Raw genomic sequence first — 19,728 nt, 5'->3', positions numbered from 1 at the left:
GAAAGGCGGGGCAGAAAGTGAGTGAGGAATTTGGACTAACTGGTAACTTATGTAAATATGAACATATTTAGCCTAGCATTCACTCCAGCAGAATAGTTAGCCTAGCATTATGACATTAACACATTTAAACACTAACTATCTAATGACTAAAGTCGTATCAGGAACACTTGGCTTGGTTTAAACTCCGCCCTTCCATATTTTTGAAAATGACATTGTTAAAGCTTGATAAATTCATACTTTTAATTAATGCCTCTCCTTTTTTACCAGCTTCTCCAAACATCGAGTTTGGTCCAGAGTACTTTGAGGGTTTGACAGTCAAGGCAGGAGACAACATTCGGCTGAAGGTAACCATCACTGGGCGTCCAGTTCCCAAAGTCATCTGGTTCAAAGATGGTGTGCAGGTCACTAAAAGGATGATGGACATCGTCAATATTGCTGGATCCAGCACTGTGTCTGTCAGGGATGCTGATCGTACACACAGTGGCCTCTACACTGTGGAGGCAACCAACGGATCTGGAACCAAGAAGGAGAAAATCCTTGTTCAAGTCCAAGGTACTGGGTTTTTACACGTTTCTCTTCATATATCTATCATTTGTTACCTGTGAATGTCCTAACATCTTAAACATGTGTGATGCAGACACACCTGGGGAGCCAGTGGGACCTATCACCTTCACAAATATTTCAGAAGGAAGGTGCACTCTGTCATGGAGCCCACCAGAGAACAATGGCTGCTCAGAAATAACCCATTACATCATTGAAAAGCGAGAGACTGCCAAGATCTCCTGGGCCTTGGTATCAGATGAATGTAAGACGACCACTTTCACTACAACCAAGCTCATCAAGTCCAACGAGTACCAGTTCAGGGTCTCTGCCATGAACAAGTTTGGAGTTGGCAGACCTTTGGAATCCAGCCCCATCATTGCCCAGCTGCAGTACAGTAAGTGGAGAAATCAACAAATGAGTAAATGAATGAATGAATGAGTAAAAATACAGAGTACCTATCATTTATCATCACTCAACAACTACTATGTCTTCTGCAGCTACTCCTGATGCTCCAGGAACTCCTGAAGCCACTGAGGTGAGCGGAGAAAGCATCACCCTCTCTTGGGCTCCTCCAACATCAGATGGAGGAAACCCCATTCAGTCCTACATCGTGGAGAAGAGAGAAAAGAAGACCGTTCGGTTCTACAAGGTGATCACCAAGAAGCCCATCATCGATTGTGCTCACAAGGTGCTTCACCTGACAGAGGATATGGAATATGAGTTCCGTGTCATGGCTGTCAATGATGCCGGCATTGGTGCTTTTAGCAACATCTCTTTGCCAATCAAAGCTGCTGAGCCAAAGGATATTCCTTGTGCTCCATCTGTAGTCTGCGTGTCCGACTCCACCAACACATCCATCAGTCTGGAATGGAGCAGACCTGCGGAAGATGGTGGCATGGAGGTCCTGGGCTACATCATTGAGATGGTGAAGGGAGACGAGCCAGAGTGGACAAGAGCAAACAAGGAGCTGGTTCCAGAAACAAACTATACCGTAACAGGTCTTCATTCGGGAGCTGATTACAGATTCCGCGTTGCAGCTGTCAATCATGTGGGTAGAGGTGAGGAGAAGGAGACTCCTGAGCCGGCCCAGGCTGTAGACCGACTTGCTCCACCAACAGTGGACATCGATGCATCCTTCAGGCAGACACACATTGTCAAGGCAGGAGGTTCAGTGTGCCTCGGCATCCACTTCCGAGGAAAACCCGTTCCCACTGCCACCTGGGTAAAAGAGGAAGGTGAGTTGGGTGTCATGTCTGAGATCATGACCACAGATGGCCACACTTCTCTGAGCATTGACAACTGCTCAAGAAATGATTCCGGCAAATACACCGTGAACCTAGAGAACACCAGCGGCAGTAAGGCTGTAACATTCACTGTAAAGGTGATGGACACCCCTGGACCTCCACAGAACTTTGTATTCAAGGAGGTGTCCAGAGGCTCAGTCAAACTTGCCTGGGAGCCTCCTCTCAATGATGGTGGAGCTAGAATCTATCACTATATTGTTGAAAGGCGTGAGGCTTCCCGCCGCACCTGGCAGCAGTCTGGTGGTAAGTGCACAAAGCACACCCTGAGCATCCAGGACCTTTTGGAGGGAGTACCATACTTCTTTAGAGTCTCAGCTGAGAACCAGCACGGTGTTGGCGAGGCATTTGAAATGACAGAACCCGTCATTGCCACTGCAGAGCCGGCATCTCCAAAGAGAATGGATGTGCTGGATACCACAGACAGTTCTGTGGTCCTTGGTTGGGTGAAACCTGAACACGATGGTGGCAGCCGTATCCAGGGCTACATCATTGAAGCAAAGAAAAAGGGAACAGACAAGTGGATTGTGGCAGGTAACACCACTAATCTTTTCTATGTGGTTGAAAGGCTCAACAAGGGCGACGAATATGACTTCCGTGTGAAGGCTAAGAATGAATCTGGCTTCAGCAAACCCAGGGAAACGTTGGCATCCGTGCTGGTCAAAGAGCCTCACATTGAACCTGCTGCCGACCTCAGTGAGATCGCCAACCAGCTGATCACATGCAATTCTGGCAGCACCTTTATCATCGATGTTCCTATCAGTGGTAGACCTGCTCCTAAAGTCACCTGGAAGCTGGAGGAAATGAGGCTGAAGAACTCTGACAGAGTCACCATCAAAATCGCTAAGGACCGAACCAGCATCTCCGTTAAGGAGGCCATGAGAGGAGATGGTGGGAAATACTACCTGACTCTGGAGAATGTGACAGGTAGCAAGACCTTCACCATTGAAGTTAATGTCACAGGTAGACCCAGTCCTCCAAGTGGACCAATTGAAATCACATCCATCACCTCTGAGTCCTGTGTCGTGAACTGGCAACCACCCGAAGATAATGGTGGCACTGATATCACCAACTACATAGTGGAAAAGCGCGAGTCTGGTTCCACTGCCTGGCAGCTGATTAACTCCAGTGTGAAGCGCACGTCTCTTCACGTCAGCCACCTGACAAAGTACATGCAGTACACATTCAGAGTGTCTGCAGAGAACAGGTTTGGGGTCAGTAAACCTGCCGAGTCTGAGACCATCGTCGCCGAACATCCATTCAGTATGTACTTTTAACTCCCTGAATAATAAGATCTTCTCTTAAAATAAAATGTGACTCTACTTAAAAATGAAATATGTTTTTATTCACAGCGCCTCCTGGTCCACCAACCAGACCTTCAGTGTTCAATATAACTGCTAACACAATGACCCTGAAGTGGGAGGAGCCTTACCATGATGGTGGTAGCAAAGTGACGGGATACTGGATCGAAAAGAAGGAGAGGAACAACATCCTGTGGGTGAGGGAGAATAAGATCCCTTGCTTTGAGTGTTACCACAAGGTGGAGGATCTGGTGGAAGGCCTGGAATACCAGTTCAGGGTTTATGCCATGAACAGTGTTGGACTGAGCAAAGCCAGTGAGGCCTCAAAGGGTGCAGTCGCTCAAAACCCAGTCGGTGAGTTCAGATACACTTCAACATCAAACTTAAACGCATCTCTGTGTGTTTCTCAATTGCTTTGAAACAAATGTTTTTCCTACTTTTTAGATCCTCCAAGTAAACCTGAAGTCACAAACGTTACAAGAAGCACAGTCTCCCTTAAATGGTCAGCTCCACTTAACGATGGCGGCAGTCCCATTGTGGGCTACATAATCGAGCGTAAGCCGTACACTTTGACCGGTGAAGGCCGCTGGCTCAAGTGTAACTACACCAATGTGACAGACCAGTTCTACACGGTTACGGCTCTGGGAGAAGGAGAGCCCTACGAGTTCAGGGTCATCGCCAAGAATGCCAACCAGGTCTTCAGTATGCCTTCACTGTCCACAGGCTCTGTACAGTGCAAGACTGACTTTGGTACGATCCTCATCTGTGACCATAAAAAACATATATATATATAACTACAATGCTGACTGATAGTAATAAAAACAATAATAATAATGATAATAATAATAATGATGATGATGATGCATGTGTGGAAGTATAATTGTGTTTCATCTGTATTGAAATATTAACTTATATTTTATTGTTATCATTATTATTATTATTATTTATGAAATGACCCTGTGGAACTCAAAACAAATCTCAAATCATACCTGAAATGTACACCTACAGTTTTACACATTGAAATAAAACATCACAATCAACAGTGTTTTCTACAGGCAGCTGCTGAGAGACGTCTCCTCAATGTTACCTGGTGATTTATCAGCCATCAGTATTTTAATACTTGGTTCTTTGTATTAACTCAACAGAGCCTCCAAAGGCTCAGCTCGACAGCAAACTCATGTCTGAGACTGTGAGGGTCAGGGCTGGTTCAGACCTGGTCCTGGATGCTGCTGTAGGAGGCAGACCAGACCCCAAGGCTTCCTGGTCCAAGGGCAACAGGGAACTGGACATGTGTGAGAAGTACCATCTGCAGTACACCTCGACACGGGCCATGGCCATCATCAAGTTCTGTGACAGAGATGACACCGGAAAGTACATCCTGACGGTCCGAAATGTGAGTGGAACCAAGACTGCTGAGGTCAACGTAAAAGTGCTCGGTAAGAAAATGTCTATTTTCCAAACATTTTGTATGTTTAGAGATTCCACCAGAAAGCAACATAACACGAGCACATGTGTTTTTTCCCAGACACACCCGGAGTGTGTGAAGGCAGCATTAGTATCAGTAAAATCACTGAGGAGTCGTGCACCTTGAGCTGGAATCCTCCGCTGGAGGACGGTGGTGAAGAGGTTTCCCACTTTACTGTGGAAAGGCGCGACACCAACAGGCTCAACTGGGTCATCATGCAGGCAGAGTGCAAGGAGATAACCTGCAACATCACTGGCTTGTTCAAGAACACAGAGTACCTGTTCAGAGTCCGGGGAGTCAACAAATACGGCGCTGGAGTCCCTCTGCAGTCAGAACCCATGATCGCCAGAAACACTTTCAGTAAGTGACTTTAAAGACTTGCGACAAACTTAGTCTTTGTTACAAAAATCAAGCTCACTAAACTAAAATCTCAACTGAACTTGTGTTCTGCCTTTCCTTAGCTGTGCCATCTCCTCCTGGAGCTCCAGAAATCCTGGCATCAGGAAAAGACTTTGCCACCATCGGGTGGCTAAAGCCTGAGAGTGATGGTGGCAGCCCACTGACCCACTACCTGGTGGAGCGGCGTGAAAGGAAAAGTGCCCGTTGGGTGAAGGTGAACAGGGATGGAAGTTACCTGGACACCACTCTAAAGGTGTCCGGTTTGACTGAAGGCAACATCTACCAGTTCAGAGTGACAGCCATCAACAAGGCCGGAGATAGTGAGCCCAGTGACGTTTCTCTGTACATCGTCTGCAGAGTTCCCACAAGTGAGTCCTTTTGGTCCAAATATGTGACGGTAACTATTGTCGATCTTCTATGACATCACAGATGTGTTGATCTTCACTCTTGTGTCTCCACCTCAGGCACCCCAGCTCCTCCTTCTATCCCTCGTATCACCGACACCCATGCTGACAGCATCAGCCTGGCGTGGTCCCGTCCAGTGGAGGACGGAGGAGCTGATGTGATTGGATACATCCTGGAGATGCAGGAAGCCGGAACAGAGGAATGGAAGAAGGCTCACGAGAAGACACTGCGTAGTCCAGAGTACAATGTGACTGGACTTTCTGCTGGAAAGAAATACTGCTTCAGAGTGGCCGGCATCAACATCAATGGCACCGGAGACTTCAGTGAACCGTGCGCTGAGACTCAGCCAGTTGAGAGGATTGGTGAGTCATCTGGAATATAAGTTGCTGCTGAAGTTCGGACGTGATTCTGTTTGTCCCTGTAACACAAATCTCCACAAAAGTTGTTCCAAACAGTCGGTGGAAGTTCCACCGCTACTCAAAATTTTAGGTTAATGTGTGAGTGAGCTCATGTGAGAACAGAACAGGAGCATTTCCAGATAATTCATAGTGGGTGAGCAAGTGTCCTGCAGGCTCCTGTTGTGATCATCCTGAACAAAACAAAAATAACAAAAGATGCCTATTTTAGATAAGATAAAAAGAAAAATATTCATGTTTATCTTCACAATAGAAGGGATTTTTACTGCAGTGTGTCGCATTATTGTTCCTCGTCTCGTCAATAATCACTGACATTACAAACGAGTGCTTTTTCCCCACACAGAAATTCCCGACTTTGAGCTCCATGATGACCTAAAGAAGACCATCTGTCTGCGGGCCGGCGGCTCACTTCGCCTTTTTGTCAACATCAGTGGTCGTCCTAGTCCAGCCATCACTTGGAGCAAACCAGGTGTCGACCTCCACAACAGAGGTTTCATCGAGATCACCAACAAATCCACTACACTCATTATCGATAAAGTTCATCGCTATGATGCTGGCAAGTACACGCTCATCGCAGAGAACTCTGCCGGCAAACAGGAAGTCAACATTCTGGTCAAGGTCTATGGTAAGTCCCGGAAGCGAGTTTAAAATATAACATTAACTGCACTCTTTTGTTTTTGACATTTATACAGTATGTTTTTGAACATACAAGTCACAGCTTAATTACAAAACAAATTTTCATTTTTAGATACTCCGGGACCAACTGGGCCACTTAAGATCAGGGAGCTGACCAAAGACTCGGCCACCATCTCTTGGGAAGCCCCAACTGTCGATGGCGGTGCTCCCGTCAACAATTTCATCATTGAGAGGCGTGAAGCTTCTATGAGAGCCTACAAGACCGTCACCTCCAAGTGCAGCAAAACGTCTTACAAGATTGACAGCCTGATGGAGGGCATGCTCTACTACTTCCGGGTCATGCCTGAGAACATTTACGGAATCGGAGAACCCTGCGAGCATCCCGATGCTGTCCTGGTTTGCGAGGTTCCTCTGTCACCTCAGAAACTGGAGGTGATTGACGTCACAAAGACCTCTGTGACTCTGGGCTGGGAGAAGCCCGAGCATGATGGAGGCAGCCGACTGACGAACTACGTCATTGAGGCCTGCAAGTTTGGCACAGATAAGTGGATGAAGGTGGCCACACTGAAGCTCACAGACTTTGAGCACACTATTGACAAGCTTAACGAGCATGAACAGTACCTGTTCAGAGTCAAAGCCGTTAACAGCAGAGGAGCCAGTGAACCCAAAGAGCTTCTCACACCCATCACTGTTCAGGAACAGAGAGGTAAAGAACTCAGCACAACAAATTAACAGCTTAATAGCATGAAAGACAATTTCGACCTTCATCACAAACTTAAGTACATTTAACAATGTGTCTTGTTTTCCTCATTTTCAGTTATGCCCATGGTGGACTTCTCCACTATTCCTCAGAAGGTTGTCAATGTCCTTGCCGGTAAGACTCTAGAATTGGACCTGCCCATCATCGGCCGGCCTCCTCCTGTCTGTGCTTGGTACTTGAATGATAACAGAATCAAAATTACCGACCGCGTCAAGATCAAGAGCAGCGGCAAATTTTCCAAACTCACAATGTCCAACACCACCATTGATGACAGCGGCGACTATGTGCTGGAGGTGAAGAATGCAGTTGGCGTCATCACTGAGGTCATCAAGGTCATCATCCTGTGTAAGAAACCACACCTTAGTGACTTGGCCAGTCACTTATTAAGATTTCAAATAGAACCACGTATTTTTATGAAAATTTTTCTCAAACTGCAACAATTTATCCTGTTCTAGCTAAACCCGATGAACCAACAGGACCCATAAGATTTGATGAGATAGACGCTACCACAGTCACCTGCAGCTGGGATCCTCCAGCCAGAGATGGCGGAGCACCCATCAGTGGTTACGTGGTGGAGCAGCGTGATGCCCACAGACCAGGCTGGTTGCCCATTTCTGAAGCTGTCAGCCGACCAACATTTAAGTTTGAGAACCTGATCGAAGGAGATGAGTACGTCTTCCGTGCTGCTGCTGTGAATCGCTATGGCACTGGAGAGTTCCTACAGTCAGAAATCGTCACCTGCAAGAGCTTGAATGGTTAGAAACTGTTAGCGTTCAGCTGATATTACAGTAAATGAGATGATATGAAAACTTCATCACCAAACTTCAAACACCAAAATAATTATAATTCACAATATGAAAGAGTTCTGTAACATGTTTCTCGTCTTCCGCAGATGTACCTGGACCTCCCGGGCGTCCCACTGTCTTTGATGTGTCTCGTGATGGCATGACCGTGGCCTGGAACCCGCCAGAAGAGGACGGCGGCCTGGAAGTTTCTGGATACATCATAGAGCGCAAAGAAGTCAGGTCTGACAGATGGGTACGCGCTAACAAGAACCCGATCACCATGACCAGATACAGGTCAACAGAGCTGATCGAGGGTCTGGAATATGAACACAGAATCACTGCCATCAATGCCCGAGGCATGAGTAAACCAAGTCTCCTATCTAAACCAGCAGTGGCAGCAGATCCCATTGGTAGGATTGAGTGTTAAAACTCTTAACAATAGTAGATCTGTATTTTCAAGCAGCAGCCTGAAACACTAACATGCTTCTTTTTTCCTCAGATCCACCTGGGTGTCCTCAGAACCCAAGGATCACCGATACTACAAAGTCCTCTGTGTCACTGGCATGGAGTCCACCTGACGATGAGGGAGACGCAAGGGTGGACGGTTACCTGATTGAGATGCAGAAGGTGGGCACATTGTCCTGGATCAAGTGCAACACAACACCATCTCTGATCTGCGAGTACACACTGACCAACATGCCGCAAGGAGAGGAGTTCAAATTCCGTGTGATGGCCTGTAATGCTGGTGGCTCTGGAGAGCCTGCTGAAGTACCGGGAACTGTCAAAGTGACCGAGATGCTTGGTGAGGACATAGCAGTTGCTTTCATTAGAATTGCATTAAGATCACTTTCATTTGTAAACTGACTTTTTGAACTGTCAATCTTCTCCAGAATCTCCTGATTTCGAGCTGGAGCTGAAGTACAAAGATGTGTATGTGGTTCGCCAGGGTGGAGTCGTCAGACTCTCTGTGCCCATCAAGGGTAAACCTCACCCAGTCTGCAAATGGTCCAAGGATGGTGGTGCTGTCTCCACAATGGCCATGATTGCCTCCACCGATGACACCAGTGAACTGGTGATCAAGGGAGCTGAGAGGAGTGACTCTGGTGAATACAACCTCCTGCTGGAGAATAGGGTTGGCAAGAAGAAAGCTCAAATCAAGGTGAAGGTCATCGGGCGCCCAAGTGCTCCAGAGGGACCACTGGTATTTGAGGAGGTTCAGGCTAACTCTGTCAAGGTGTCCTGGAAGGCACCAACCGATAACGGTGGCTCAGAGCTGTTGGGCTACATTGTAGAAAGACGTGAAGTGACCAGAAACGCCTGGTATACCGTTGACTCCAGAGTGACTGACACTCAATTGGTTGTCAAAGGCCTGAAGGAGGGAACAGAGTACCACTTCAAGGTCACAGCTGAGAATGCCTTCGGTATCAGCAGCTCTCTGAAGTCAGAGCAGCCACTGGTGCCCAAGACTCCTCTCTGTAAGTATTTCATGTTGTTCTATTTTCCTGAGTGTGAAATTATTTTTGCCTGACATCAGTGATTTTTTTTTTTGATTTTTTTAAATCCAGGTCCTCCTGAGCATTCAAGCATCCCACCAGAAATCATGGACATCACCAAGAGCTCTGTGGCTCTAGCCTGGTCCAGACCAAAGGATGATGGAGGTTCTGCCATCACTGGGTACTTTGTTGAGTTCAAGGTGGTGTCTGCTGAGACGTGGTCCCGCCATGAGACCAAAATCACCTCCACTATGTTCACTCTGCATGGACTTACTCCCGATGCGGACTATCAGTTCCGCATTGTTGCTGTCAACGACATTGGGGAGAGTGAGGCTGGTCCTGCATCTGACCTGGTCACATGCAAGGATCCATTTGGTGAGTCCTCTCTCCTGATGAACTTATATAACCAATAATCAACAGCACTTCAGTTATGCTAGTAGTGATGCCATGTCATGGTCATGAGCCAATAACATTTAAGTAATGTTTCACTCTAAACCAGTAGAGAACTGTCGGTAAGCTGATCAAAGCCTCTGATACTTAGAGGAGTGGCTGTTAGTTTCAGGAAGTAGAAAAAGCTTCAAACTAACTGGTTTTTGTCTGTTTCTCTCCAGACAAGCCAAGTCAACCGGGTGAGATTGACGCTGAGGCTGTTACAAACAACTACATCACAATACGCTGGCAACCTCCAGAGTGCGATGGTGGAAAGGAGGTCCTTGGCTACTGGGTGGAATACAGGAAGTCCATTGAGAGCACCTGGAAGAAGTGTAACAAGCAGAGGCTGAAAGAGAAGGAGTTCACAATGCCAGGGCTGAATGAGGCCACAGAGTACGAGTTCAGAGTGTTTGCTGAAAATGAGACAGGAATGAGCAGACCTAGAAGGACTACCACATGCATTAAGACCAAACAGAGCGGTAGGTAGATGAAAATATACATATACAATATACAAGTTTTACTTGTGGTGGTTAGCTAAAGGCAACTGGACTTCCCACCAGTCAGTCAAAATTGAAGACGCGTCTTGGAACTTAATCCAAGCTAGTCCAGTTATCCAGTTGTCTACAGCTAACTACGGTAGATGACTTTGACGTGGATGACTGAGAGTCGCCCCCCCACCCAGACTCCTCACATAAATAAATAAAATAGATAAATAAATAAACAACTACTCTCTGGTTTGTATTTACAGCTGAAGCAAAACCAAGCCTGAGGAAGGAAATGGATGAATTAACTATCAAGCTTGGGCAGCCTGCTGTCATGAAGTGCCAGATTATCGGCAGACCTGTCCCTGAAATGAAGTGGTATCATGCTGGCAAAGAGGTCGTGGAGTCCCGCAAGTATGCGATGAGTTCCGACGGACGAAACCACTCCTTGTCCATCATGACTGACCAGCAAGAAGATGAGGGAGAGTACACTTGCAAGGCCATCAATGATGCCGGAGAAGCAGAAACCACCGGCGTCCTGGTTCTGGAGGCAGCTCCATCCTTCCATAGCGACTACCCACTGAAGGAAACCTACTATGCTGGTCTGGGAACCACTCTGCGTATCCACGCTGTCTACATTGGACGCCCAGAGCCAAAGATCATGTGGCTGCATGGAGCAAAGACACTGGAGAACACAGACGACATCAGTATTGAGACAACCGAGCATTACACACACCTGGTCGTCAAGAATGTGCAGCGCAGAGTCCACGGAGGCAAATACAGGATCAGGCTGCACAACCACTTTGGCAGGGCTGACATTGCATTCAACGTGGAGATCTATGGTATGTTAAGGTTCATACCTTCAGTGAGGGCAACAACACACTGTGTGCGTCAGTGCACCAGATTTATTAACTCAATCCATTTGCTTTGTTTTCAGACAAACCTGACATACCTCAGGGTCCAATAGTTCTGGACGCTCTCCTGAAGAATTCCGTCATCATCAGCTGGAAGCCTCCCAAAGACGACGGCGGCTGCATGATCACCAACTACATTGTTGAGAAGCGTGAGGACAAGGAGGGCACACAGTGGCAACTGGTGTCGTCATCCATCAACGGCACATCGTGTCGCGTTCCTAACCTCATTGACAGCGCCGGATACTTCTTCCGTGTGTATGCCCAGAATCGCTATGGGAATAGTGAACCATTGGAGCTCACTTCACCTATTCTTATCAAGAGCCAGCTGGGTGAGTGTAATTAATTTTTAGTGTATGTTTTTAAAGCACTTCACAAGTAGATTATGTCAGTGTAGAACTTTAATAAATATCTGCAATGGCTACTGACACTTGTTTCTGTCCACAGAGAAACCATCACCACCTTTGTCACCTCTTGTGTCCGGAATCACCAAGGACTCCTGCGTCGTTTCATGGAAGCCTCCTCTCAGTGATGGCGGCTCCAAGATCAAGAGCTATTTCCTTGAGAAGAAGCACAAGAAGGACAAGAAGGAATGGACCGACTGGACTCTAGTGACCACGGATGAGATCAAACAGACAGTGTTCTCCGTCAAGCATCTGACAGAGGGCATCCAGTACATTTTCCGTGTAAAGTGCGAGAACCTTGGTGGACAGAGTGACCACAGCGAGGAGACGGCTCCCATCATCCCAGCCACAGCTGTTGAGATCCGTGCTCCAGCCTTCAAGGAGGAGCTGAGGAACATGAGCGTCAAGTACAAGAGCAATGCCACTCTTGTGTGCAAGATCATAGGACAACCCAAGCCTGTGATTAAATGGTTCAGACGAGGGAAGGAGATCCATTCTGATGGAAAGAAAATCAAGATCCAGGAGTTTAAGGGAGGTTACCACCAGCTGGTCATTACAGAGGCAGATGAGGAAGACTCCACTGTCTACCAGATCAGAGCCACCAACCAGGGAGGTTCAATCTGTGCTACTGTCTCTTTGGATGTTGAAAGTAAGCCCACTTCCTTTCATTCCAAAATACTATTGTTTGTACAACACCAGTATAAGCATATGATTATACCTTTAATATTTATATAAAATGCTGTTCATCTTTTTCCCCATTTCTAGTCCCCGCCAAGATCAACCTGCCAAAGAACCTAAAGGACAAGGAAGCCATCCCTGCCCTGCGTGGAGAGGTGGTCAACATCAAAATTCCTTTTGGAGGAAAACCAGATCCTGTCATTACATGGCAGAAAGGACAAGATCTCATTGACAGCAATGGCCACTACCAGGTCATTGTAACTAGGTCCTTCACTTCATTGGTGTTCCCCAATGGAGTTGAGAAGAAGGATGCTGGGTTCTATATCGTGTGTGCCAAGAACAGATTTGGCATTGACCAACAGACAGTTGAGCTGGATGTGGCCGATGTGCCTGATCCTCCACGTGGCCTCAAAGCCAGCGACGTCTCCAGAGATTCTGTCTCACTGAACTGGGTGGCACCAGCTAATGATGGTGGCAGCAGGGTCATCAACTACATCATTGAGAAATGCCCCACTACCGCTGAGAGGTGGGAGCGAGTGGTTCAGTCTCGTGACACCCGCTATACTGTCACCAATCTGTTTGGAGGAACCAGCTATCAGTTCAGAGTCATCGCAGAGAACAAGTTTGGACAGAGTGCACCATCTGAGACGAGTGGACCTGTCATGACTAAAGAGGACAAATCCAGAGTTCTGCTCTACGACAGAGAGGTCGATGACACTGGACGTGTTCCCACAGGCAAAGCTCAACACACTGATGCTAAAAATATGCACAACAAATATGCTATTGCTGAGGAATTGGGCAGAGGTCAGTTTGGCATTGTCCACCGATGCATTAGCGTCACCTCTGAGAGAACGTACATGGCTAAATTTGTCAAGGTCAGAGGCGCTGATCAAGCAATAGTCAAGAAGGAAATTGCAACACTCAACCTGGCCAAACACACCAACTATCTCCTCCTCCATGCGTCCTTTGACAGCCCAGAGGAGTTGGTGATGATCTATGACTTCATCTCTGGTGTCGACATCTTTGAGCGTCTCAGCACATCTGAGTTTGAGTTTAATGAGCGGGAGATTGTTAACTACATCAGGCAGATCTGCTCAGCTGTCGAATTCCTTCATGCCCAGAGCTACGGTCACTTCGATATCAGACCCGAGAACATTGTTTACACGACCAGAACCAGCTCTAATGTGAAGATTATTGAGTTGGGCCAGTCCAGACACCTGACGCCCGGAGAGATAATCAAGATTCAGTATACCACAGCAGAGTACGCTGCTCCTGAGATCCACCAGTGTGACATGGTCAGCTCCGTCACAGACATGTGGTCAGTTGGTGTCCTTGCATATGTCCTCCTCAGTGGACTCAATCCATTCACATCTGAAACCAACCAACAGATGATTGACAACATCTCTAGTGCAGCCTATAGTTATGATGACGAATCCTTTAAACAGGTCAGTGTGGAGGCATTAGACTTCACAGACCGCCTGATGACGAAGGATCGCAAACATCGTATGACTGCTGCCGAAGCTCTGGCGCATCCTTGGCTCATCAAGCCTGCAGAGGAGATCAGCCCGAGAGCCATTCCAACTGGTAGACATAAGAGATACTATCAAGCAATGGTGAGAAAGGAGTGGAGCACTGTTGTCTCTGCTGCCCGTGTGGCCAGTGGTGGCTCCATCAGGTCCCAGCGTGGAGTCTTTGTCGCTAAAGTGAAGATTGCTCCATTTGAACATGGTCCTCTTGCAGGCCAGGTTGGACATGCAGTGGTGAATGAAGGCGACAGTGTGAAATTCATCTGCCACATTGACAACTACGACAGCACGACTGAGGTCACATGGTACTGCGGCGTCAGACAGCTCGAGGCTGGTGACAAATATGAAATTGAATACGAGGACGACCTGGCTGTAATCACCATCAACCGAGTCACACGAGCAGACGATGGCACTTACAGATGTAAGGTTGTGAATGAGTATGGTGAAGACAGTGCCTATGCAGAGCTGTTCATAAATGGTGTAAGATCTTACCGGGACTTCTTCACCAACCGTGTGGTCAAGAGAACCAAACGCAGAGTGGATACTGCCAGAATGCTTCAGAAACCGCCTGAGTTTACGCTTCCTCTGGTCAACCGTACGGCTTACATCGGCGAAGACGTGCGCTTCAGTGTCACCATCACTGTTCACCCTGAGCCGCGTGTTATTTGGCACAAATCTGGACAGAAACTCATCCCTGGACAAGATGAAAGGAAATATACCTTCATCAGCGACAAGGGTCTGTACCAGTTGATCATCCACAAACTTGAGAATGAAGATGACGCAGAATACAGTGTTGTGGCTCGCAACAGGTTCGGTGAGGACAACTGCAAGGCTCGTCTCACCGTTGTTCCTCGACCTAAACCAGCAGATCTGACCCTGAGGCCAATGTTTAAACGTGTGCTAGCAAATGTGGAGTGCAAGGAGGGCCAGAATATCCGCTTTGAGATCAGAGTATCTGGCCATCCCACACTGAAGTGGGAGAAGGATGGAACCCCTCTAGCCTTTGGACCATCTATTGAGGTTGTGCATGAGGGTCTTGATTACTACATCCTCCATGTTAAGGACACTCTCCCTGAGGACTCTGGTGTGTACAGAGTTACTGCTACCAACTCTGCAGGATCTGCCGGTTGCCAGGCCACACTCAAAGTCGAGCGTGTCACTCATGTGAAGAAGGAATATGAATTGTCTGAAAGAGAGAAAAAGCAGATAGCTGGAAAGGAGGAATTGGAGAAAAAGGTGAGGCTGGCTCAGATTCTGTCTGACACTGTTGTTACACCTTTGCCACCTGCAGCCGTACAAGCTGTGAGAGAGGCTGCCACCATGTTCAAACCTGCGGTGACAACAAAGAAGGGTGAGAAGACCAAGGCTGAGATACAGAAAGAACAAGAGGAGAGGAAGAAACGTGCAGACGAAAAGAGGTTGCGTATGCCCTATGTCGTCCCCACTCCTCGTGTCATTAACCCAGCGGTTCTTGAGGAAGACGTGGAGATAAAACACTTTAAGCCGTTCTCTGACATGAAATGGTACAAGAAATTGCGTGATCAGTATGAGTTCCCTGAGCCGATGGACAAAATCAAGCAGAAGAGGATGAAGCGCATTCGCCTCTCCAGGTGGGAGCAGTTCTACGAGGTGCCAATCAGAATCAAGGACCAGTACAAGCCTAAGTGGCGCATCTCCTCCATGACTCTGGATGACTTAGAGACTGTGAGGCCTGCAAGGCATCGCACTCCTTCCCCTGAGATAGACACATACCACAGGATCAGGAGGAGATCCCTGGGTGATCTGTCAGATGAGGAACTGCTGCTCCCTGTGGATGAGTATTTATCCATGAAGAGAACTGAGGAGGAGAGGCTTCGTCTGGAGGAAGAGCTGGAGCTTGGCTACTCTGCTTCTCCACCGAGCCTCAGCCCAGTTCGCTTTGAGCTGTCTGCCCTGCGCCCCTCATCTCCCAGGAGAGTTTACAGCGAAGATGAGGAGGGAGAAGAGATTTATAGATATGATTCCTACAGAATTCCATCAAAGTACGAGGCTGGGCCAAGTTTCCTTGACCTGCGCCGGCGTCACGACAAAGCCACATACAGACCTCCAAGACAAGGGGTATACGAAGAGAGAGAGGATCAGGAGCTGCTCCGCCCCCACAAAACTGCACAGAGAATCTCATCCTACAAGAATGAACTTAAACGCATTGAGTTTGAGGAGAAGACACGCACCTCTAAAAAGGAAACAACTTCCACTGTTGTGACCTTTTCTGAGGGCATTGAATCTGAGCATCTGACCACCTTTACCTCCGAATATATTGGCAAGCCCATTAAGAAGCTCCCAATGCCTGAACCTGAGAGGAGAAGATCTCCCACCCCAGACAGGTCAACGAGGACAGACATTGCCCCTCCCAGAGTCGACTTTGCATACAGGTATGAGGAGAGGAAGCAAGCTCTGAGATCAGAGAGAAGATCCGTGGAGAGGAAATTTGAGGTAGTGACACAGGCTCCTTTCAGCCTTGACCACGCCCCACGTATCACCATCAGGATGCGATCTCATCGTGTACCCGAAGGCTCAAACACCCGCTTCACCCTGAATGTCCAGGCCAAGCCCGACTCTGAGGTCACGTGGTTCCATAACGGAAAAGAGATTTCTCAGAGCAGCAAATACCACATGACCAACATCAGTGGAGTCCTAACCCTCCACATCATCAACTGTGTTAGTGAAGATGCTGGCACGTACCGTGTGGTTTGTAAGAACATCAAAGGAGAAACTTCCGACTATGCCACTTTAGATGTGGCTGCAGAATATGCAGCTTTCTCTTCACTCCGAAAAGATGAGGAACCTCCATCCTCTCACCTGCCAGAAATGACCAGAACTGAAGTGTATCATGTCTCATCCTCTGAGACAACGGAAACTGTGATCAAGACCATGACAGAGACCACCACTGTTGTCGAGAAGCCCAAAGAGACGCCTAGGGAGACACCGAGGGAGACACCGAGGGAGACGCCCAGTGCTCCTGCTCAGATTGTGAGCAAACCACAGTCTCTGACAGTCGAGGAGGGAGGCCTTGCCAGATTTGAGTGTGAAGTGTCTGGTGAGCCAGTTCCTTCTATCACCTGGATGCGTGAAGGAGAAGTTGTTGGTTCTTCTGCTCGTCACCACATTGTCTCTACTCAGTATAACTCCTCCTTTGAGATATCTGCTGTTGAGAAGACGGATGAAGGCAGCTACACACTGCTGGTGGAAAATTCTGCAGGTAAACAAGAGGCTCATTTCACTCTGACCATCCGTAAATCTGAGTCCAAGGAGAAAGTAGTCGCCCCTCCAAAAGTCACCACTCCAGAGGCCAAGTCTCCTCTTCCCAAGTCCCCTGAACCGGTCAAATCTCCTCAGAGAGTCAAGTCCCCTGAGCCAGTCAAATCTCCTCAGAGAGTCAAGTCTCCAGTCTCACCAAAATCCCCAACACCTAAATCCCCAACACCAAAATCCCCAACACCTAAATCCCCAACACCAAAATCCCCTACTCCAAAATCTCCAACTCCATCTGAAAAGGAGCAAGGCTTAAAAGGTTCCAAAAAAGTCCTGCAAAAGGAACTAACCTCTGAGGAAGATGTGTCCTCCCACAGCCAAGTGTGTGATACGACAGCCACCACCAGATGCTCAGGTGCACCTGGTTTTGTGTTGCAGTCCAGGTCCCAGAATGTGAATGAGGGACAAAGTGTCAAATTCACATGTGAAATTGCTGGAGAACCTTCAGCTGAAGTTGAGTTGCTGAAAGACGACGTGTCGGTGAGTAGTTTCCTCCAGCAGGTTTTCAACGGAAGTGCTTTGAACCGGCACCAGGGTTCAGGTGAAGCTGAACTCTCTGTTTTTCTGCAGATATTATACACACCTGATGTTCGACGGAGCCGCTCTGAAAACTGTTTCACTCTGGAGATTCATGACAGCGGGAAAGCTCTGAACCAGTTTGGACAATGTTCTGCAACATCGTCGCTCGATGTCCTCAGTGAGTTTCCGCCCGCTCTTGACTAACTATCCTGAAAAGTTACGTTCCCACTAAACGATGTTTCTCATTTGGTAAAGAAACAGATGTAATCTGGCGTTTCCTCGCAGTCAGAAAACCACGTCAAAAAAAAACAAGGAAAAAAATTTAGTTAAGAAATGTTGACATGTGGGAATTTAAGATCGCTGCATCGTCTTCTTCCTTATAGGTTCTTGTTTGTCCATGTGACGTCAACAAACGTCCGACACGTCCAACCTTTAAATCTGAAACGATTGGGTTTGACCTCAGTGTCAGTGTCTGTGTAAACTACTCATTCTCCCACACCAAAGTCCACAGTGGTGTTCGTTGATCCACTGCTGCCTCGTGTGGTCACTTTGATCCACTGCTGCCTCCATCACTGAGTTCAAATGTCTGATTTTGTCACTGTTTGAAATCCTTCAGTGACACAAAGTGACCACACGAGGCAGCAGCTCACAGCTCCCTCATAGACAGTTTTAATATTTCAAACTATCTGTTTAGATAAGATAAATAAAACTTGTCGTTGACTCTGCCTCTTTATTTGTGAACAGGTGTTCCTCCGAAGGTTGAAGCTCTTCCACGAGACGTCAGCACCGAGCCGGTGGCAGGACAGTTTTCTGGAGACCCCTCCCCCTCTGTCCAGTGGCTCCACGCCCTCATGACCTCTACAGTGAAGGAGGGCGGAGCTTACACCCTCCAACTGTGCAACGAGTTTGACTCTGCAACTGTTGACGTCCACATTCGGTCCATGTAAAAAAAATAATCTTAAATTTCTCCCGTTTCCTGATCCAGAACCTTTTTATTTAGCGAATTAGCATCAATAATCTATGTGTCAAAGATCTGGATTTCTTTTCTTGTAAATATGAACTCTTTTTGTACCAAACGTGACATTAATTTATGCAAAACTAGACTCTCGTCTAACGTTGTTATAAAATGTGCCATAGTGGATCATGATGACTTTCTTTGACATGTACATAATGTATATAGCCGAATTGAACGGTTATGGGAAATGTATGCATTGTTATTTATGACAATAATATGAACTGAAACAGAATGAAACTGAATGATGTTTAACAGGAGAAAGTTCCACGAGGAACGAATACCCTGTCAACCAGAAACTAAACTCTGCGCCTCAACGACCCGTTGAAGTCTAAGATTGCCTCGGCAGGTAGAGAGGCTCCCTGCCGACGTTTGAACCTCAAACACCTGAAAGTTATTGTTCGCACACGCGAGTCTGCGTGTGATGTTTCACTTTTCTTACGAGTTGTGCCGTGAGCGCGAGACCCTGAGCGCTGTGTGCATGGCCCTCATGTAAGCAGCGTGAACGGCCTCGCGCTCAGACTGACCGTGTCGTACCACCGCGATCTGATGACGTGCAGCGAGCGAGCGGCCTGCGCTCTCTGCACTTACGTACTTTTATAAAAGGGTTCTGTTTCTGCGCGGCACAGCGGCAGATTGGCTTTTCAAACACAACATCACCTGACCCTAAAGCCAGCTCTGCTGCGCAGATGCAGCGCCCTCTCCTGGAGGATGTTGTGTGTTAGTGTGTTTGTAGCTGTAGTTGTTGCAGGTGTTTTGTGCCGTGTCAGCAGTGACTCTGAGTCCTGTGATGCAGACGCCACGTTTCCTGCACTTTGGTTTGATTCGTCTGTTGATGTAGAACAAATATTTCCTCCTCCGAGTTTGATGCATTTCTGATTTAATAAAGCATGATTTCAGCACGACTGTCCTCGTGGTCATTCTGTTCTTCATGTGGAGGCTGTGGGTCAGGGGGTCAGCTTCCAACCA

The 19,728-nt window shown here is 47.5% G+C and overlaps 1 protein-coding gene across 1 annotated transcript in view; it reads left to right on the top strand.

The window, feature by feature from the left end:
* The window catches only part of ttn.1 (titin, tandem duplicate 1), a 147,543-nt gene extending 127,882 nt beyond the window's left edge, over positions 1-19,661 (top strand). Inside the window, exons 215-238 of the mRNA XM_058614083.1 lie at positions 268-552; positions 638-937; positions 1,041-3,107; positions 3,197-3,499; positions 3,590-3,895; positions 4,291-4,581; positions 4,671-4,970; positions 5,072-5,377; positions 5,474-5,776; positions 6,174-6,455; positions 6,579-7,172; positions 7,284-7,571; positions 7,682-7,981; positions 8,119-8,421; positions 8,511-8,813; positions 8,902-9,486; positions 9,577-9,879; positions 10,116-10,415; positions 10,685-11,260; positions 11,356-11,661; positions 11,777-12,382; positions 12,499-17,708; positions 17,799-17,925; positions 18,492-19,661. Of these exons, the coding sequence (XP_058470066.1) occupies positions 268-552; positions 638-937; positions 1,041-3,107; positions 3,197-3,499; positions 3,590-3,895; positions 4,291-4,581; positions 4,671-4,970; positions 5,072-5,377; positions 5,474-5,776; positions 6,174-6,455; positions 6,579-7,172; positions 7,284-7,571; positions 7,682-7,981; positions 8,119-8,421; positions 8,511-8,813; positions 8,902-9,486; positions 9,577-9,879; positions 10,116-10,415; positions 10,685-11,260; positions 11,356-11,661; positions 11,777-12,382; positions 12,499-17,708; positions 17,799-17,925; positions 18,492-18,694 (14,747 nt within the window). The 3' untranslated portion in view covers positions 18,695-19,661. The remainder of the gene's footprint in view (positions 1-267; positions 553-637; positions 938-1,040; positions 3,108-3,196; positions 3,500-3,589; positions 3,896-4,290; positions 4,582-4,670; positions 4,971-5,071; positions 5,378-5,473; positions 5,777-6,173; positions 6,456-6,578; positions 7,173-7,283; positions 7,572-7,681; positions 7,982-8,118; positions 8,422-8,510; positions 8,814-8,901; positions 9,487-9,576; positions 9,880-10,115; positions 10,416-10,684; positions 11,261-11,355; positions 11,662-11,776; positions 12,383-12,498; positions 17,709-17,798; positions 17,926-18,491) is intronic.
* Positions 19,662-19,728: the final 67 nt, after the last annotated feature.

This window comes from Solea solea, chromosome 2 (genome assembly GCF_958295425.1).
Source record: "Solea solea chromosome 2, fSolSol10.1, whole genome shotgun sequence".
NCBI lineage: Eukaryota > Metazoa > Chordata > Actinopteri > Pleuronectiformes > Soleidae > Solea > Solea solea.
Note: the sequence above shows the minus strand (reverse complement) of the source record. Positions and strands in the feature narration are given on the sequence as shown.